This window comes from Megalops cyprinoides, chromosome 22 (genome assembly GCF_013368585.1).
Source record: "Megalops cyprinoides isolate fMegCyp1 chromosome 22, fMegCyp1.pri, whole genome shotgun sequence".
Taxonomy (NCBI): Eukaryota; Metazoa; Chordata; class Actinopteri; order Elopiformes; family Megalopidae; genus Megalops; species Megalops cyprinoides.
Genome location: NC_050604.1, coordinates 23,756,625 through 23,773,055, shown reverse-complemented (window position 1 = coordinate 23,773,055; position 16,431 = coordinate 23,756,625). Strand labels below are relative to the sequence as shown.

Here is a 16,431-nt window from a genome sequence, read left to right as displayed (position 1 = left end):
GACAATAATGTAATGTAATCACATTAAGGCTTCTGATCATTTAAAAAAGGGACCAGAATATCATCAGCGTAGCCCTTTACTTTGAATACCAATCAACTCTTTTGTACTGTTAATTCTATATGCATGTTGCATGTGTTGTGGGAGCTGTTACTCGCTACTGTATGCATCTTCTTGTCAGAGTTTTAAGACCATCTTGCCACACAGATCGTAACTGTAAATGTGGGCAGTAAGTCTTAATGCTTCAGCGCCTGATTTGGTTAAATATGCAGAAGCAGATGTAGGTTAAAATGCAGGCAGTGGTAAATTTCGCAAAGGCGAAAGCACTGCATCTAGCTGCTGAAGCAATTAAGTAATTACGCGCGATAAGCGTTTCCCACCTCGCCTGTGAAGATGGGATAGGTTTGCTTGCAATTCCGGCTGCCGTGGCGGCGGCGCTGGAAATTAAAACGAACAAAACGAAAGAAATCTGGCTCAGCCTCGCTTAGGTGAGATTTACATCCCTACAGCGATATTGATGGAGACAGCAGCAGATCTGATCAAACGCAGTAAAGCGGAGGGGCAGGGATGTTTTCGCAAGCAGCAATCTGTGCGCTAGTTCCGCCCTCCCCTCCCCCGTGCATCAGGAGAAATACGCCTGTTCCATTTGCGAGTGAAACGTGAGCAGTGTGTTCGTTTAAACGCCTCCTCCCTCCCTTCCACATTAACAGCCCCGCTTTTGGGCTTCGAAGTGAACGAGCTCGACTGTGATTCCAATCTACATAAACACGACAGAAATCTGCAGGAAGAACCATGCATATTAAAATGAGCTAACAATACAGACACACAGCTTTTCGTTGTAATGGGAGTAACTGGTTTGAACCCACAATCCCCTGGTTCTAACTTTAGTGCCCTTACTTTTTACTTAGGCACATACACACGAACTGCTGCTGTCTACAAACAATTACTCATATGTTAGTACACACTTCAATCTTTTAGTGAATACATATCGTCAGTACTGATGCATTGTCTTGCTTTGTCTCGGAAGCTCTGGAGATGGTCTTCGGGATAAACATACTGACTCGTTAATGGACTCCGCGACAATCGGTTCTAACTTCACATCAAGCACAGAGGGGGACCTCAAACAGACACCCCCATTCATTTTTAATTCATTTCTTTCTTTCTTTCAAAAAAGCGAACAAATACAGCGAATTAAATAAAACTTTAAACCAGCAAGCAGGTCCCCCTTTAGAGACACGGTTATTAATGGACTCCGAGTGGCAACTGCGCATCTCAAATGGAGAAGTGCGCATTAGCACTCATGCATTGAGCGAGATGCTGGCTTTAGTTTTCCAAGTTTTTTTTATTTATTTTTTTTTTGCTATTATTAGTACTTTTTTATTATTCCTCCAATGTTTTGAATAGGTCCCTTGGAGGAGATAGGTGGAGGGAGCAGGTCGCCTCGCCTGCTACGGTACTTTAAATGAAAGCATTAATGAGGCCATATGATATGTGGTCTCCCGGTGAATAACCACAGGCCTGCACCACTTTATAAGGGCTGCCTTTTTATTAAAGCCTGATGCTTTTGGACCATTATCAGATTGAATGTGGGAACTGGGGAATAGACTGAAGGCTCCTGAAAGGAAGAATGCATATCTCGTCCTCTTTTTTTCTTTCTTTTTTTCCCCAAATTAGAAGGCCTCCGCTTCAGCCCGAATGTCATGCTAATTTGCCTATCATCTAATTACTTTTAATTTGGCGAATTATTGAGACAATACCACTTTCTGTCTATATTTTCGCTAATTCGGGGTTGGAAGCCCTGGCCGTTGAGTGTGCTGCGATTGGTCGCCCTGGAGAGAGGCAGGGCGCTAACCATGCAGTGACCCCCTTCGGAGAGATGCGATCGCAAGGTTTGTCCTTAAGGGTATTCGAGCTTCCCGGCAGCCCTGTGAATACCCTTAAGGACACAAGAATGAGAAGACAATACGTAAATACAGCTTTCCGGCTGTTATTAAGGTTGATGAATAGGTCTAATTGGGAAGAGGAGCCTGACGGTGCTCAGCTAATATCCTTAAATGCCTCACCTCATGCAATTAGTATTCCCTTGACACACATCCATTTAAGCTATTGGAAAATTGCCATGTGTTCACCCCCTTGTCAGCCCATTGTAATGTATGGCTCTGTCAGGTTTGCTTTCTGGGCTTCTCCTGACTGATAACTGAATCTCAGGTCCCATCCCTTCTGCCAGTATCCTTTAAAATATGATCCAATATGCAGGGGGTACATTTTAGCAAATAAGAAAATATGCAGAATGTGTTCTGCACGGGGAGGAAAAAACAAAAAGAAAAAAAAAACAAAAACAAAACATCTGCTTGTCTTGAAACTCCATTCCCTAGCGTGAGGGCAAGCAGGAGAGATGCTTTAATCAGTGCATATTTCAGTGCCAAAGCAGGACTTCTGTGCCTGCAATACACTGTTATGTAGGCAAACAAAATAATTCAGCGTATGTTAAATACAATGCAAAATATAAATGGATCAAAGTGCTAGCTGTACTTTTCATAACCATCCCTCAGTCTACTGTTGATTGACAGGCTATGAGGGTTCAAAGCCCTTATGAATAAGCGAAAATCTTCCACAAGCAAAATGTTTCAGTCTATTGTGTCTAATGTAGGCTGTAATCATTTAAATCGTCCAGGACAGCAGAGTATCTGGCCATCTTCCCCCAATACTGAAGAGGCACTTCTTCAGGCTCCATATCAGTTCCCCTACCTACTTGTTACAGCACTTAAATCTTTTTTTGTAAATTACATTAGGGCATAATTGCACTTTGACAAGAATTTAACAAGAGAGTTTTTGATTGTCGTCGTGGTTATTCTTTATTCAGCATGGCACCAGTTGTTCTAGCACTAGTGTGTGTGTGTGTGTGTGTGTAAGCTAAAATGTTCTGTGCATATTGCTGGTTTTGGCGTGACCTTAATATGTACACTTATGCAGCTTTTGCTTTCTAAGAACACTGAATTATTTAAAAATAAATAAATAAAGAAGTAAATACTGAGAATAAATGCATATGTAAATAAATTAATACATAAATGTTGAGAATGAACGTGTGAGATCTCAGTCGGTCTGGGTTAGTGCTAAAAGTCAATGGAAACTCAAGTAGGCCACATACAATATATATTATGGTTTGGTCATGTGACCAAAGAAAAGCCGTAGATAAACTCACACCCTGCATCTCCCCTCATTCTGACCCATCTCTATTAAATATGTTTGTCTTTCGTGGAATTATGTACTCATCTTGGTCTGCAGCCAAGATATACTCAGCACAACTTATAAAAAATAAATTTTCCGTGGTTTTGGGTGAACTCCGGCAAACGCATCGTCGCCAGTGAGGTCATACCGACTGACATGGGCTTTATATGCTCTTTATCTGCAGTTATTTCAGCTCTCCTCGCACTCCCGTGCACGCATGCTTGTTTTGCATTTCAAACCGGTGACCGAAGCTGAGCGAGCGAAGATCAAGAGCCGTCTTATCTGGGGGCTGCGCGCTGCCGCTCGCTTCCCTCTCCTCTCCTCTCCTCACTCCAGATATCAAATATGAATGCTATTACTTAATTTTCATTCGCGCTGGCTGCTTTTGCTCGCGCGCGGCCGTTTATCCTGTGATTGCTCTTGACATTTTAATAAGAAACTCCACGCACCCAAGGGCTCGGCTATCAGCGAGGAATCGCAATTGAAACGTTGCAAAGACGTGGGGAGGCCCTAAATCCGAGCACAACCGGTAATGTTTTTTTTAAATATGTAATTGGATTTATTTTCATATAATTGCGCGTTTTATTTTTCAAAGTGCAAACAAGCGGGGAGGGGGAAACGACGGTGCGGTGCGCCTCTGTCGCGTCTCACGTGACGTTGATGAGTTCGACGCACAGAAACACATTAAAGGCAATTGGCAAGGGGGTATCTTGAGCAACAGTTCCCCGAGACATCTGTTTTCGTGCTGGAGCAGGTGCCTAATCTTAAAAGACACACAGTTTCCCATTAAAACGCAAATTTGCAAAACGGATGCTAATCCCATCTTTGAAGATCGTGCAAGGGCCTTATCTTGCGGTGGCAAAGATATTTATCTCTCAAGCTTTAAGTAATATGTGTAGTCGTAATTATTTCATACAGTTCTTTTGTTTGCATCATAATTTGACTCCATTAAATCTACATGGCTGCAATTTGCCAGCCCAAACTCACCATCTGGATAAATAAACAGAAAAAAATTAAACAGCCGGTTGTTCACACAACATCAAACTTTGCACGTCTGTCACAGCAATTTAAAGGACAGCACATGTTGTCTTGCCAGCAATTTCTGTTTCTAAAATGTAGTGTTTAGTCTTTAGGAGATTGGTGCTATAGTCTTTTAATTAGTTTGTTTTAATTTATTTTCTGATTTTCCAATTTAGCCGTGACACTGCATGCTATACTTCTGTTCCAGCTGAAAACGACATGAGAGATAAGTGTTTTACAGCGTTCAGCCGGCAGATTGTCGCTGGCTCATTATGGAGTGATCCCTGTTCCCCACTGTTCGGAGAGCACTTGGGCAGATGTCAAAGGCCTTTTGAAGGATTATCGCACTGTATACCGAGCGATGGATTATGGCCGTGACTGCATTTTACAGAACGTATTAGAGGAGACAGTGTGTGGCAGACACAATACATATTCATGCCAAGGCCCAGCTGGAACAGTGTGTCTGGATTCTTGTGCTTTGGTCATAAGAAAAGAGGCTGGTTTGGCTGCTGGTCTAAATCAAATAAGAATAACTGGGGGTGGGGGGGGGGGTCTTTTGGATTCACCATGAAAGTGTCGCCCATTTCTGATAGTGAAGTACAGAAGAAAGAGAGAGAGTAGAGAGGGAAAATCAGTGTATTCAGTGAATGCTGATGGCTCTCATGTTTCGTGTCAGAAGGGAAGAGATATCTGTGTCTCCTGTATCATCACCGCTCTCTCTCTTCCCACTTGAGAAACACATTTTAATACCACTTATTTTTTTTTTTCATTTTCAGATAGCTGAATAGTGTCAAATCTGACAGCATTTCAAATATATTCTTTAAACACGTTGGGGGGGAAAAAAGAAAAACTGTTGGCAGATATGGCATTCTTGTAAATTTGCGTGAAGATAAGTATTATTAAAAGAACACATAGTGGAGGATTTTAAAAAAGGAGAGCCAAGGTTCCATTCAGTGTTTTGACTAAATTAGCTCTGCACAGAGTGATAGATCATTACCCTGTGACACTCCTCTATTTGGAGAATTTCATGCTCAACTACTCAAGAACCTAATTGAACATGAGACATTGAAAAGAATATCTACCCTCACTCGGCTCTCTCTCTCTCTCTCTCTCTCTCTCTCTCTCTCTGCGTGGATGTACCACCAAAAAAAAAAAAAAAGAGCAGTTGCGTGCTTACATGAAAAGGCAGAAGGAAAGATTTCAAGTTAGCCGCGTTTACTTAGCAAGCGAGTCATGTCTGCAGCTGAGGCCAGGTCTCTGCTCAAACACTGTGATGGATTAACCACCCTCTATAACCATAATTCTTCATTACTGTCTCTACTACTGGCTGGCAGTTTAGCTTTTAATTGCTCGAGGTGTGTGCGTGCTTGACTGACTGGTAATTATTATTGGTTAGGAGAGTTTGCCCTTGTCAATCCACGGCCTCCGGTTTCCTTGTTTCCTCTGTCTCCCTCCCTCTCAATCCTTTTTTTTTTTCTTTTCTGAATGAGGAATAATGTGTTCTTTATGAGTGCTGACGAGCGATGGCAGCGGGCACTCCGCCTGAATCGGAGAGAGCGAGGTATGGCCGCTGACCTAGAACAGAGGGCTATGGCATCACATGATGGCATTTGTGTGTTAAGGCCTTATTTATTCAGAGACATATGCATTTTTAATCTTAGCCTTTAAAGCAGTTGTACCAATTACACAGAACCCTGTTCTTGCCGCTCACTGTAATACACATTTAATGCATCTTGCCACGACGGCCACTTTAGATAATAGTGTCCGCTACATAAATGAATAATAATAAAGGTAATAACAGGAAACACAATAACTCTCCTCTTGTTCAACGCTAAAATACAGCCTTCAAAGACCTTTTACGTGTTGGGCCAGGGTCTGAACTGCTGTCATTTATGCAGATGCATGTTTGTACCATGCCTGTTGGTTCCATGTGAGATCGCCTCTACTCCTAGCTTGCAGCTTGTCTGTTTCAAGGGTCTCCGATTCCCAGGTTCTGTGTGTCTCAGCTTTTGAGCAGCTGCTTAAAGGGATACTCCAACATTTTTGGAATTCACTTATTTGCCTTCAGCCCCAGAGTCTGATAAGAGGGTATATACCGTTCTCTTCTCTGTGCAACCCATAACCCAGTCTGACGGCGCTACCGCTAGCCTAGCTTAGCATAGTCGCTGTAAGAGCATTGGATACGTTTACGTATTGGATTGTTATTGGTTGCACAGATTGTTATCAGACTCTGGGGCTGAAGGCAAATAAGTGAATTCCAAAAATGTTGGAGTGTCCCTTTAATAACCCAGCATCATCAAGCAAAAAAATACTAATAAATGAATGAATGGAATAAAAAAATATATCTCGGTATTGTCCCATGATATTTGGCAGAAACTGCGTCCATACACTAATGTTGCTCTTTGAGAACTCCGCTCACCATTGGCCATCTAGGGACTGTTTTTCCTCATTGGTGGATAACCCTTCATCTTTGAATTTTTTTTTTTTTTTGCCCTGTTTCGTAGTTGCGGAAAGCGGTGATGGACCACATCTCGGACTCCTTCCTGGAGACCAACGTGCCCCTGCTGGTCCTCATCGAGGCAGCCAAGAGCGGCAACGAGAAAGAGGTGAAGGAGTACGCCCAGGTCTTCCGCGAACACGCCAACAAGCTGGTGGAGGTGAGTCACCCCCCGTGTTTCTCAATTATCCGGAAACCTTTATTTGCATTGCAGGTGTCCTTAAGTAGGGCACCATAGAGTTCTATTACTCACGTCTGCGTGAGAGGGAAATGCATGTGCAGGATATTAAGAGCAAAATGATATGGTGCAAAAGGCAACACAATGTTCCCATGTTTAAGTCACATGTCTATATCTGAAAGCACATTATTTTTAAGTGTTGTTTCTTGCAAATGCATGGCACATTCCTGAATTTATTGAATATTATCAAGGACTTTCTGTTTCACAAAACGGAACTAAACCATTAGGGCAATGTTAGGCTGTGTTCAAATATCATATTACCCGTTTCTTTTTCTGGAGAGCATATTAATATGTTTTCTGAAAGTATGCTGTTCCTGTTTGCCTCGATTCATTTGCCAGTACAAACAGGAGCTACGTTTACCCCAGTGGTTCTCACTGGAAGAGCTTTCACCAACCCGCATTAGGTCTGAACAGAGCGGCGCATACCCCGGATGAAACTCCTGGCTTCAAAACGCTGAGGCAAAAAATAGCCTCTCCTTATGACACCTCATACACAGTGTTTGAAGTTTGCGGGGAGAGATTGACGCAGGTGTTTTAGCAGGTGTACGGCGGGTCAGGGAAGTGGACAAAGCGCAGACCCCCCCCCCCCCTCGTCCCTGCAGGGCCACGGTGTGACGGCTCTCAGGTGTCTCGCTCGTCCCGAGGCCCTGCAGGGCCACGGTGTGACGGCTCTCGGGTGTCTCGCTCGTCCCGAGGCCCTGCAGGGCCACGGTGTGACGGCTCTCAGGTGTCTCGCTCGTCCCGAGGCCCTGCAGGGCCACGGTGTGACGGCTCTCAGGTGTCTCGCTCGTCCCGAGGCCCTGCAGGGCCACGGTGTGACGGCTCTCAGGTGTCTCGCTCGTCCCGAGGCCCTGCTCGCTCGCCGTGTTTTGTGTGCTGTTGACCTTAAGAAATGTCTGCTCAGTTTCCAGTGATGTGCCCGATCGGTACCATTACTTTTCACCGTGCGCTCCAAACAAATGAAAGCAAAGTTGCCACTCTTTTTTTTTTTTATGAACAGAAAAGTAATACCTGAAAAACATTTGGATCGCTCAATCCTTTGTGCTGTCATGTGAAAATACATTTTGGTTTTTGATTTAACCATATAAAGAAGGTCGCTGCAAGACTTGGGCTTGGGTTGGAAAAAAAAAAAAAATTTCCAACCCAAGCCCAAGTCTTGCAGCGATCTGTATGAATATATATTTGTAGGTATATTTTGTGTATATTTTGCAGCTGTCCTAACTGAAACCCCGGACCCTTTCAACATGTATTGTCCAGTTTCATCCAATGTGTCGCCTCCTGGATTCACTGTCCACTTTCCACTTTTCAGAGATACACAGTCCTCATCCCTGTCTCTATTCATAACATAACAGGACAGCAAATGGCTTTTACAGTTAGCAGGAAAGGTTATTAAATTATTTGCAGTGCTGGACTGGATCAGAAATGAACACCATTAGAGAACATTTACCCCGAGACACAACGAGGCTAAATGACTCTCCTCACAGCAGCATTTAGCGTTTAGCGTTTAGCAGTGTGAGGGTTCTGGGCCTCTCTTGATGAGCACAATGGGACCCTGTGTCAATATACATTATGGCCATAAACGCATTACAGTCATGAAAATGTCATGACTGGTCATTGGCCATTTGAGACAAGGAGAAACAAATGTATAGATCTTGATTTGCATGTATTTATGTAAATAATATATCTGATTTGATAGTACGGGATTAGAATCATCATACTGTGCTTTGTGCTGTGATGTATTTCCTCAGAATACATATTATTATAATTAATTTAATATTGCTCCAAGCAATGAAGCATTTTTTGCGTGTACGGGCTGTGTAGCAGGTTACCTGTAACACTGATGGGGTATGGAGACTGATATGTTTTGAGTCCACAGAACCTGGGGTTGGAGGACAGGACAGAAATTTAGGGAAACGCCAAATGCTTGTGTGCGGGTTTTGAAGGATTCCAGAACACGGAGAGAGACAGGTCTAAGTCACGGGGCTCTCACCCTGCAAAGTGTGAACTTTTAGGGTGGAGGGAATGTCCCGCTCCATCCCTAATCTCTTCTTTTGCACCCTTCTGAAAAAAAAAATAATAATATGTTAGTATAAAAACAGTATAAATGGTGTAAAAACTGTATAAAATCTAAACGCTGAAGTCTAAGCTGTGTGGCTGGACGCTGTAATGGGGACGGGGGGTGATTAGCAGCTACATTTACCTCGTGATTCTCACCAGAAAAGCTTTTCACCAGCCCGCATTAGGTCTGAACAGCACGCCGGGTGCCGTGGACCAGCCTCCTGACTTCAAACACCGAGGCAGAAAATAGCCTCTCCTTATGACGCGGCGTTCACAGAGCGGACGCACTCTTTCTCCGTCCTGCTGTGTCCCCGCAGCCCGGGAGCCTGTCAGCTGCTGGCGCTTCGGCCGGCCCTCGCTGCTGCTGCCGCACGCAGGGGGAACCGCAGCACCGGCGCTGTAACTAATGCCTGTGGGAGGGGCAGACCGAGAGCACTGGAGAGGTTTGGACTATGAGTCCGATGTAGGGCGGCAGCGTAGCATAGTGGCTAAGGAGCAGGACTCGTAATCGAAAAGTTGCTGGTTTGATTCCCCACTGCTGCTGGGCCCTTGGACAAGGTACTTAACCTGCAATTGCTTCAGTAAATACCCAGCTGTGTAAATGGATAACATGGATAACTGTAACTGATGTCAGTCTCTCTGCTAAATGCCAATAATGTAATGTAGGGATATTTCTTTTTTTTTTTTTTACATTTTACGGTAATCTTTGTTTTGTTACATCCTTAATTGTGTTTTTTAATTGCATATCACACAAGGCAGCCAGTGACTCAATTTACAGCTTTTTTTCCCCCCTTGATTTATTGTGTTTTTCTTATCTGTCTTATTTACCACTGGGCCTGATGGCCAGCCTTTGCTTCATGACACACCAGCATATTTAACACACATTAAAAATGCATTAAAGCTTGAATGTGTTATTTATACATAACACAACATAACTTCCTTTTTTAATGATAAATTGAATCAAGAACTTAAATTAGTTTCATTTAATTTCAATTAATTGATTTAATCTAATTTCATGTAGTGCTGCACGTGAAATAAAGTGGTGTGTCGTGACATCTGTTGTGCAATACAATAGATACAATCACCAGTACAATACGCTCAAAGTCGAGAAATTTGAAAAAAGTCTGACACTCATGATATATTTACAGATATATTTAAATATATTCATTGTAGGATAGAAGTTTCACCACTTTGACATTTATTAAACTTGCAGCAATCGCTTAAGTTGCCAGTTGCTGAAACAAACAGATTGATGGATTGAAAAATAAAACAAAAATAAAAATCGTTTTGTTTTCCAGGCTCCTATTTTCGTGTGCTCAGCGCAGAGAGTAGCACTGATCACAATGCAAGTTTGCAGGCATACCGGAGGGCCTTTAATCGTTGCAGAGATTCATTATCACCTCTTGATGGAGGTGAAGAAGCCACTAATTACCAAAGAGATTATTTTATAAGCTTGGAGAGGACTGTGCTGCAAAAAAAAAAAATCATAACGGCGTGGAGCCCATGTCGTTACAGAGGAGAAAATATTTATGATGCGGTCCGCGCCACCTTAATTAACAGAGATTGGTCAGGAGGCCTGGGTTCCTCACCTTGTCCCCTTCTAGATCTTCCACCTGTCACATCACAGAGCAGGGCGCCTTTTTGGCACCTGAAGGCCCCTCTCATTGGCCGACCCACCTGAGCTGTCCGGCCAGATATACTGACTGTGACAAACTTTTTTGCTCCTCGTAATTATGATGCAGTGCGTCCCTCTCCACCTCTCCAAGGTGCCTGTCTGAAGACGCCACAGCCGCTAAAAGAACTCATGCAATGTGTTTTCCCCCCTTTATCAGACTCCAAGGGCGCTGGTAGAGGGGCTCTTGCTGTTGCTTTGCCTGTGACCCCCGTCATCAGACCTGAATGTTCCCCGTAATTGCGAACGCCTCTCACTGACCCTTGTTTTCCAGGAGCCTCCTGCTCGGTGGAGTGGATTTCTCCCACCCCCGGGCTCCCCTCATCGCTGCACTACGGTTCACGTGACGGTGACGGTGTCTAATTCCTCTTCCCTCCAGCATGGAAGCCCAGATTCTGCGTCATGTTGTCGCAGGCCAAAAGCTTAACATCACTAGGGCCGCGCTTAGGAGCCTAACTGTCCACTTTCGCGCTGACTGTTCAGAAATGCCTTCCCATTTGGTGAGGACTGTTTTATCCAGGCGCGACCCGGTTGATGTCATAGCCTTCAGACATGGCCCTAACTTAGAATATGTCAGCATCTCATGTGGAATGTCAATCACCGGCTGTGTCCTTTATGTCAAATGCCCTTGTCACTTTGAAGTCAGATTTTTTTTTTATCTCAAGCTTCAACAGCAGCTGCAAACATAGACCTTGTGAGCTATATGCCTCATTCCGTAGCTCCTATGAATAGAAGCGTTCTTCCAAAGCTCCTGTAGTCATAGTCCTCTTGTCCTTGCTTAGCTGCACACAATTGGCTGAGGTGCTCTGCTGATGGCTCTGTAATTGACCTTTCCTTTTGAAAAAAGAAAAAAAAAAAAAAAACACCTGAGTTCATTAAGACTCCACATTGACCTTTGACCCCTCATAAAGACTTGTTTTTTTCCCCCCTTCAGTCCTGAACTTTGCCTTAATTTGTCCCTGCTCATCACGTTTCCCAGAGCCGTAACCTGACTCTCTCCCCCCCAGACTAATAAAAACAGAGGCGCTTGAGTTTTTAACTCCCATTTAAAGACCCGTTTCATACACTCTCCTCTCCTCATTAATCTGACGAGTATGGAGCTCGGCTCATCCGTATTTCATCTCTTTAATGGTTCTTATGATGATGCTACCCCTTCCCGCTGCTATACACTTTGTTTGTTGTGTGCAAAAAGTTTGAAGAAACCTTTATTTTAGATATAATGGCCTTGCATTGTTTGTTTAATATTTTTTAAATCTTTTACTTACTTTCTGTAAACTTTGTGCCACGTTCTTTGTGTGACGTTAAGAACGGTTGACAATACAAGCGTAAAAGATGGATTAATGTTGCTATTGTCAGTGGCGTCGGTTTGATTTAGTATTTATTTGCAATAAAGTTGTCTTTTTTTTTGCACATTCTCTGGCATGCACAGCTGTGAGTGCTTGGAGTGTTATTTTATAATCCTGTGTCAGGTCAAACTCAAAGTAAGGGATTAAATCTGATTTTACAAGTACACCAGCGCATAGATTCCTTGTAGGGGGGGGCATAGGATATTCAATATAAAAAGCATTGCACTTTAAATGTAACATATTACATCTAAGCATAATACATTTCTTAGGATCTTGCATTCATTATATTCTACATCATCTTTTTATTTGCATATTTGCCCAGAGCAATGTACTGCGTTTTACAGTATAGTAGAATGTGTTTGTTTTATCTGCGAATTTGCAGGGATCATTAGTAATTTATATTTTTTCCTATTGGCAGAGAAGAAATGCGTCAGGGCATCATGGTTTGCATTAATTTGTGTGTTCTACAGGGTATCAGATGGAAATGTGTTATATAAGTAAGAGGATATAACCAGCATCTCCCGTCTCTGAAGGGAGGACTACAAAGAGAGTGCTGTGAGTTTGTCGCTGAATGCGTCTGCTTTGGACACAGCCCAAAGGTCAGGGGAATAGTCTCCTGATGTACCGCAGAGAGAGTGGTTGGCAAAGGGGGTGGCGGAGGGATGTATTAACCTTCCCATTATCTCGTTAAGTCTGCGGCGGGAATCTGCGGTCCGCTAAGAATTGAATAAGCGCCATTAGCGTCAACGTGCTCTGCTCGTCCTGATTAGCACGTAGGTGCGAGGGCGGCGGTGATGGTGGCTTAGCGCTGACGGTGAAACAGCGCTACCTTTTCCCCGTTCCCCCCCGTAAAAGCCCGCGCCGGTGGCTGGCGACCCACAGCGTTCCGCCAGGACGCCCCCCCCCCCCCCGCCCCCCACCCCCGACTGGCGCGCTCACTCATTCGCTCGTCTTGATAATGTCAAGTGGCGGGGCCCGCAAGCCGGCAGTCACGCTCAAGTAGGCATTCAATACAGAACGTGTGAGAGGAAAGGAGCCCCTGGGCGGTGCTCGATCCGGTCCCGCCGTGCTGCCAGACGGCAGGGGCCTACCCACAACCTTTATCCCCGCTGCCAGGATTGCCCCCCAGGCAATTGTGGGTAAAGTCTGAATCAAAGCTGGGGCCAGCTCTTATCAAGTATTCCAAAACCTGATAGTGAGCCTAAAGCCAAAGATTGGTGGTCTGCTGGATTTTTTTTTTATTATTATTTAGTGTATAATCACTTGATAGTTCAAAGCTGGTTCAGGTTCTGTCTGAGCCAACTAAATTTTCTGTGCTTCTGATGTAATCTGTATGTGCTACATCCACATTGCTACATTTTCAGTACCTAGATCAAGCCGGTTCTATGTCGCATATCGTTTATTCTGTCAAAGCGTGTCTCTGGGAAGGAACAGTGAATCGGCAGGGTGCAAGAAACATTTCTATTTAACAGCTCATTTGGCTGACGTGTCTGTGATATATGCTGAGCTGTAATTACATCCTTTTTTTCAAGCTATTACACCATACAATTTACCATTTATTTGTCTGATTTTGATATGGTTGCTGATCTTTTTAATGACTGCTTTGTGTGTTTTTATTTCTTAGTTGGAGTTTTGAAAGACATGATAATGAAGTCATAGTCACATGGGTTTATATTGAAAGCTTACCTTGAAGGAGGAAAAAAAACTAAACACAATTTTCAATGATTCTGAAGCATCGATGGTGTGTTTATAGGTTTGTGACCGATATCGCAGCAGTGTAGCATAGTAGTTAAGAAGCAGAACTTGTAACCGAAAGGTTGCTGGTTCGATTCCTCAATGGGGGCACTGCTGCTGTACCCTTGGGCAAGGTACTTAACCCCCAATTACCTCAGTAAAATATCCAGCTGTATAAATAGATAACAGTGTAAAAACCTGTAATTGATGTAAGTCTCTCTGGTTAAGAGCGTCTGCCAAATGCCAATAATGTAATGTAATGCAACGTTAGGCTTTGAGCCGTGTGATGCGCGTCTGGTGCTGGACGGAAATACTGCCCCACGGCGAGAGCGGTAAGCTCGGTCTCCTTCACAGGCCCAATGGATGGATCACTGTCGGACAAGTCTATTTGCGATGACCCAGACCTTTGGGCTGCATAATCCCTTTTCCCCGGGAATTATTGGCCTCCAAGGAAATCTCGGGCGGCTGCCTCTTTCGCGGGGACGGGGGGGGGGAGACGGAGGGGGGGACGGGGGGGACAGGGGCTGGACAGATACATCAAGGCCTCCCGGGGTCCTCGGGGTGCGGCTCTATTTTTAGAATCTCTCAGAGGTGAATCAATGGAGACATGAGTTGTCCGAATCTCTATATGGCCGTGTTTTACACAGGAGGGGGGTGGGGGGTGGGGGGGGGGTGCGGAATTAAAGGGTCGCCATCATTCCCATCAGGCTGGTAGACACACACGCCCGTTTAGCCCAAGCTTAGCTGATGGCTATCGGACACTGACCCATCATTCGGAGCTGTCAAAAATCCCCCCAGTAAAAGCAATCACATCTGGCAGGTGTGTATTAGCCGGTGCTTTATGGTGATTAAAATGTGATATAGTACAGATGGATCAATAGCATTACAGGGATGTGTGATAATTTGTGGGTTAGGAGAAGCAAAGAGCAGCAGTTTTATTTTAGCTTTATCAGTCATTTTTATCAATTAGTAAGAATCAGAATCGAACAGTGTCATCTCAACAATCAACCTGACATCTTAGGAACAGTTAGATCTCTCTTATCAGTGGTGTTGTTTTGTTTTGTTTTCTTATGCATTTAAGTTGTCTCATTTACTGATTTCTATTATTTTCTATTATGTTTTTGCTTCTGGTAATAACACCATATATAAGGGTTAAACGCTGGACTTTGGACTGGAATTTGAGTTCAGTCCAAAAATGCTTTAAAAAGTCCAGCTTTGTTTTAGTCAGATTAAACTCTGTGCTGGGAGGCAGCGTTTTCTCCTGCTATGAGGAGCATTCAGACTAAGGGCAGTAACAAAAGCATTGCAGTACGGAAACCAGGACCAGATGGTTCATGTCACAAACAGAGCCCTGCCTCTCTGTCACGAGCAGGCTTCACCTGAAAAACCCCCACCTGCATACGGTAAAAAAATGTATGCTAGGGGAAAAAAAGTGCACAAAATGGATGGATCTAATGCGAAATGCAAGCTGTGCAGGGCCCCCTCGGTGAAGGCATCCCTACAGCAAATAAAGGACAGATATGCCCAGTGTAGTCACATCGGCTGCTCAGCGTGAAGCAGGCCCGAGACGTCACGGCGAACGCCAGGAAACAATTAACCAGATATCCAGCCTGGGATACGCGCTGCGGCTCCTACAGGTGTGTTAGTCTTGATACCGGGTGACCCGCGCGCCGACATCAGTGAAACGCCGGCGTGTGCACATCGGCCCTGTAACCCCGGGGACGCTGGAGTGGCAGCCGATCTGAGCGTCTGGAGAGATATGCGATGTGACAGCGAATGTGACCACAGCAGAGGGCCGGGAAATGATATCGCTGACTTCACCGCGGCTCGGGAGGAGAGGGATTAATATCCACTGATCCGGTGACCTTGTGATTTCCAGAGAGCGCCTGAGGAAGGAATTTATTCAGAAGAGTCCAGGGTGTGTTTGCAAAGAACCTAGCAGTGATTATGTTGCACGTGCATTGTGTACTTAAGTTATAATTCAGTTAAATTTATTATTATTATTATTACTATTATCATCATCATCATTGGTAGTATTAATAGTGGCAATAGTAGCAGTATTACCATTGTAGTATTCTGTTAGTGTACAGTATTTTTAAGCCATTTTAAACTTTAGATGTGAACAATTTCCAAGCGTAGCTTTGTAATGTTCCATTATCAAGCATGGCAGCGCTGAGTTAAAGATTAAACCTGAAGGGTTTTTTTTTTTATTATTATTTAACTGTGGATTCAGTCTGTAGGGGCAATTTGCAGGAGAGATGTAATTAAACGTTCGGTCGGGTCTGAATAACATCTACGATGTATTTATAACGTCTGATCGCCCCTTTGCATCGCGCGGCCCTGTTATTATGGTGTTCGGGAACATTTCCGTTGTGCTAAGATCAGCCCGTGTACGTGTTTGCACCTAATCACCCCTCATCCAGTAATTGAGTGTGTTGGGAACAATCGAGCGTTGAACAAAAGCACTCTGGTCCAAATCCCGGCGCTGGAAAGCTTTGAAACATAAAGAGGTTGTACAAAATTGAAACCGCAGCCCTTGGAATTAGCCATTTCATATCCGATTGAATACTCTGTAATTGTTGTTTAATAGCCAATTGTGGCTGGCTTTTCCCTGCAGGCTGTTAACAGTAAAGGGGAGATG

At 44.1% G+C, this 16,431-nt stretch overlaps 1 protein-coding gene across 1 annotated transcript in view; it reads left to right on the top strand.

Moving 5' to 3' along the window:
- The window catches only part of ctnna2 (catenin (cadherin-associated protein), alpha 2), a 413,128-nt gene that overhangs the window by 323,269 nt on the left and 73,428 nt on the right, over positions 1-16,431 (top strand). The window contains exon 9 of the mRNA XM_036516446.1: positions 6,750-6,902. Within this exon, the coding sequence (XP_036372339.1) occupies positions 6,750-6,902 (153 nt within the window). The remainder of the gene's footprint in view (positions 1-6,749; positions 6,903-16,431) is intronic.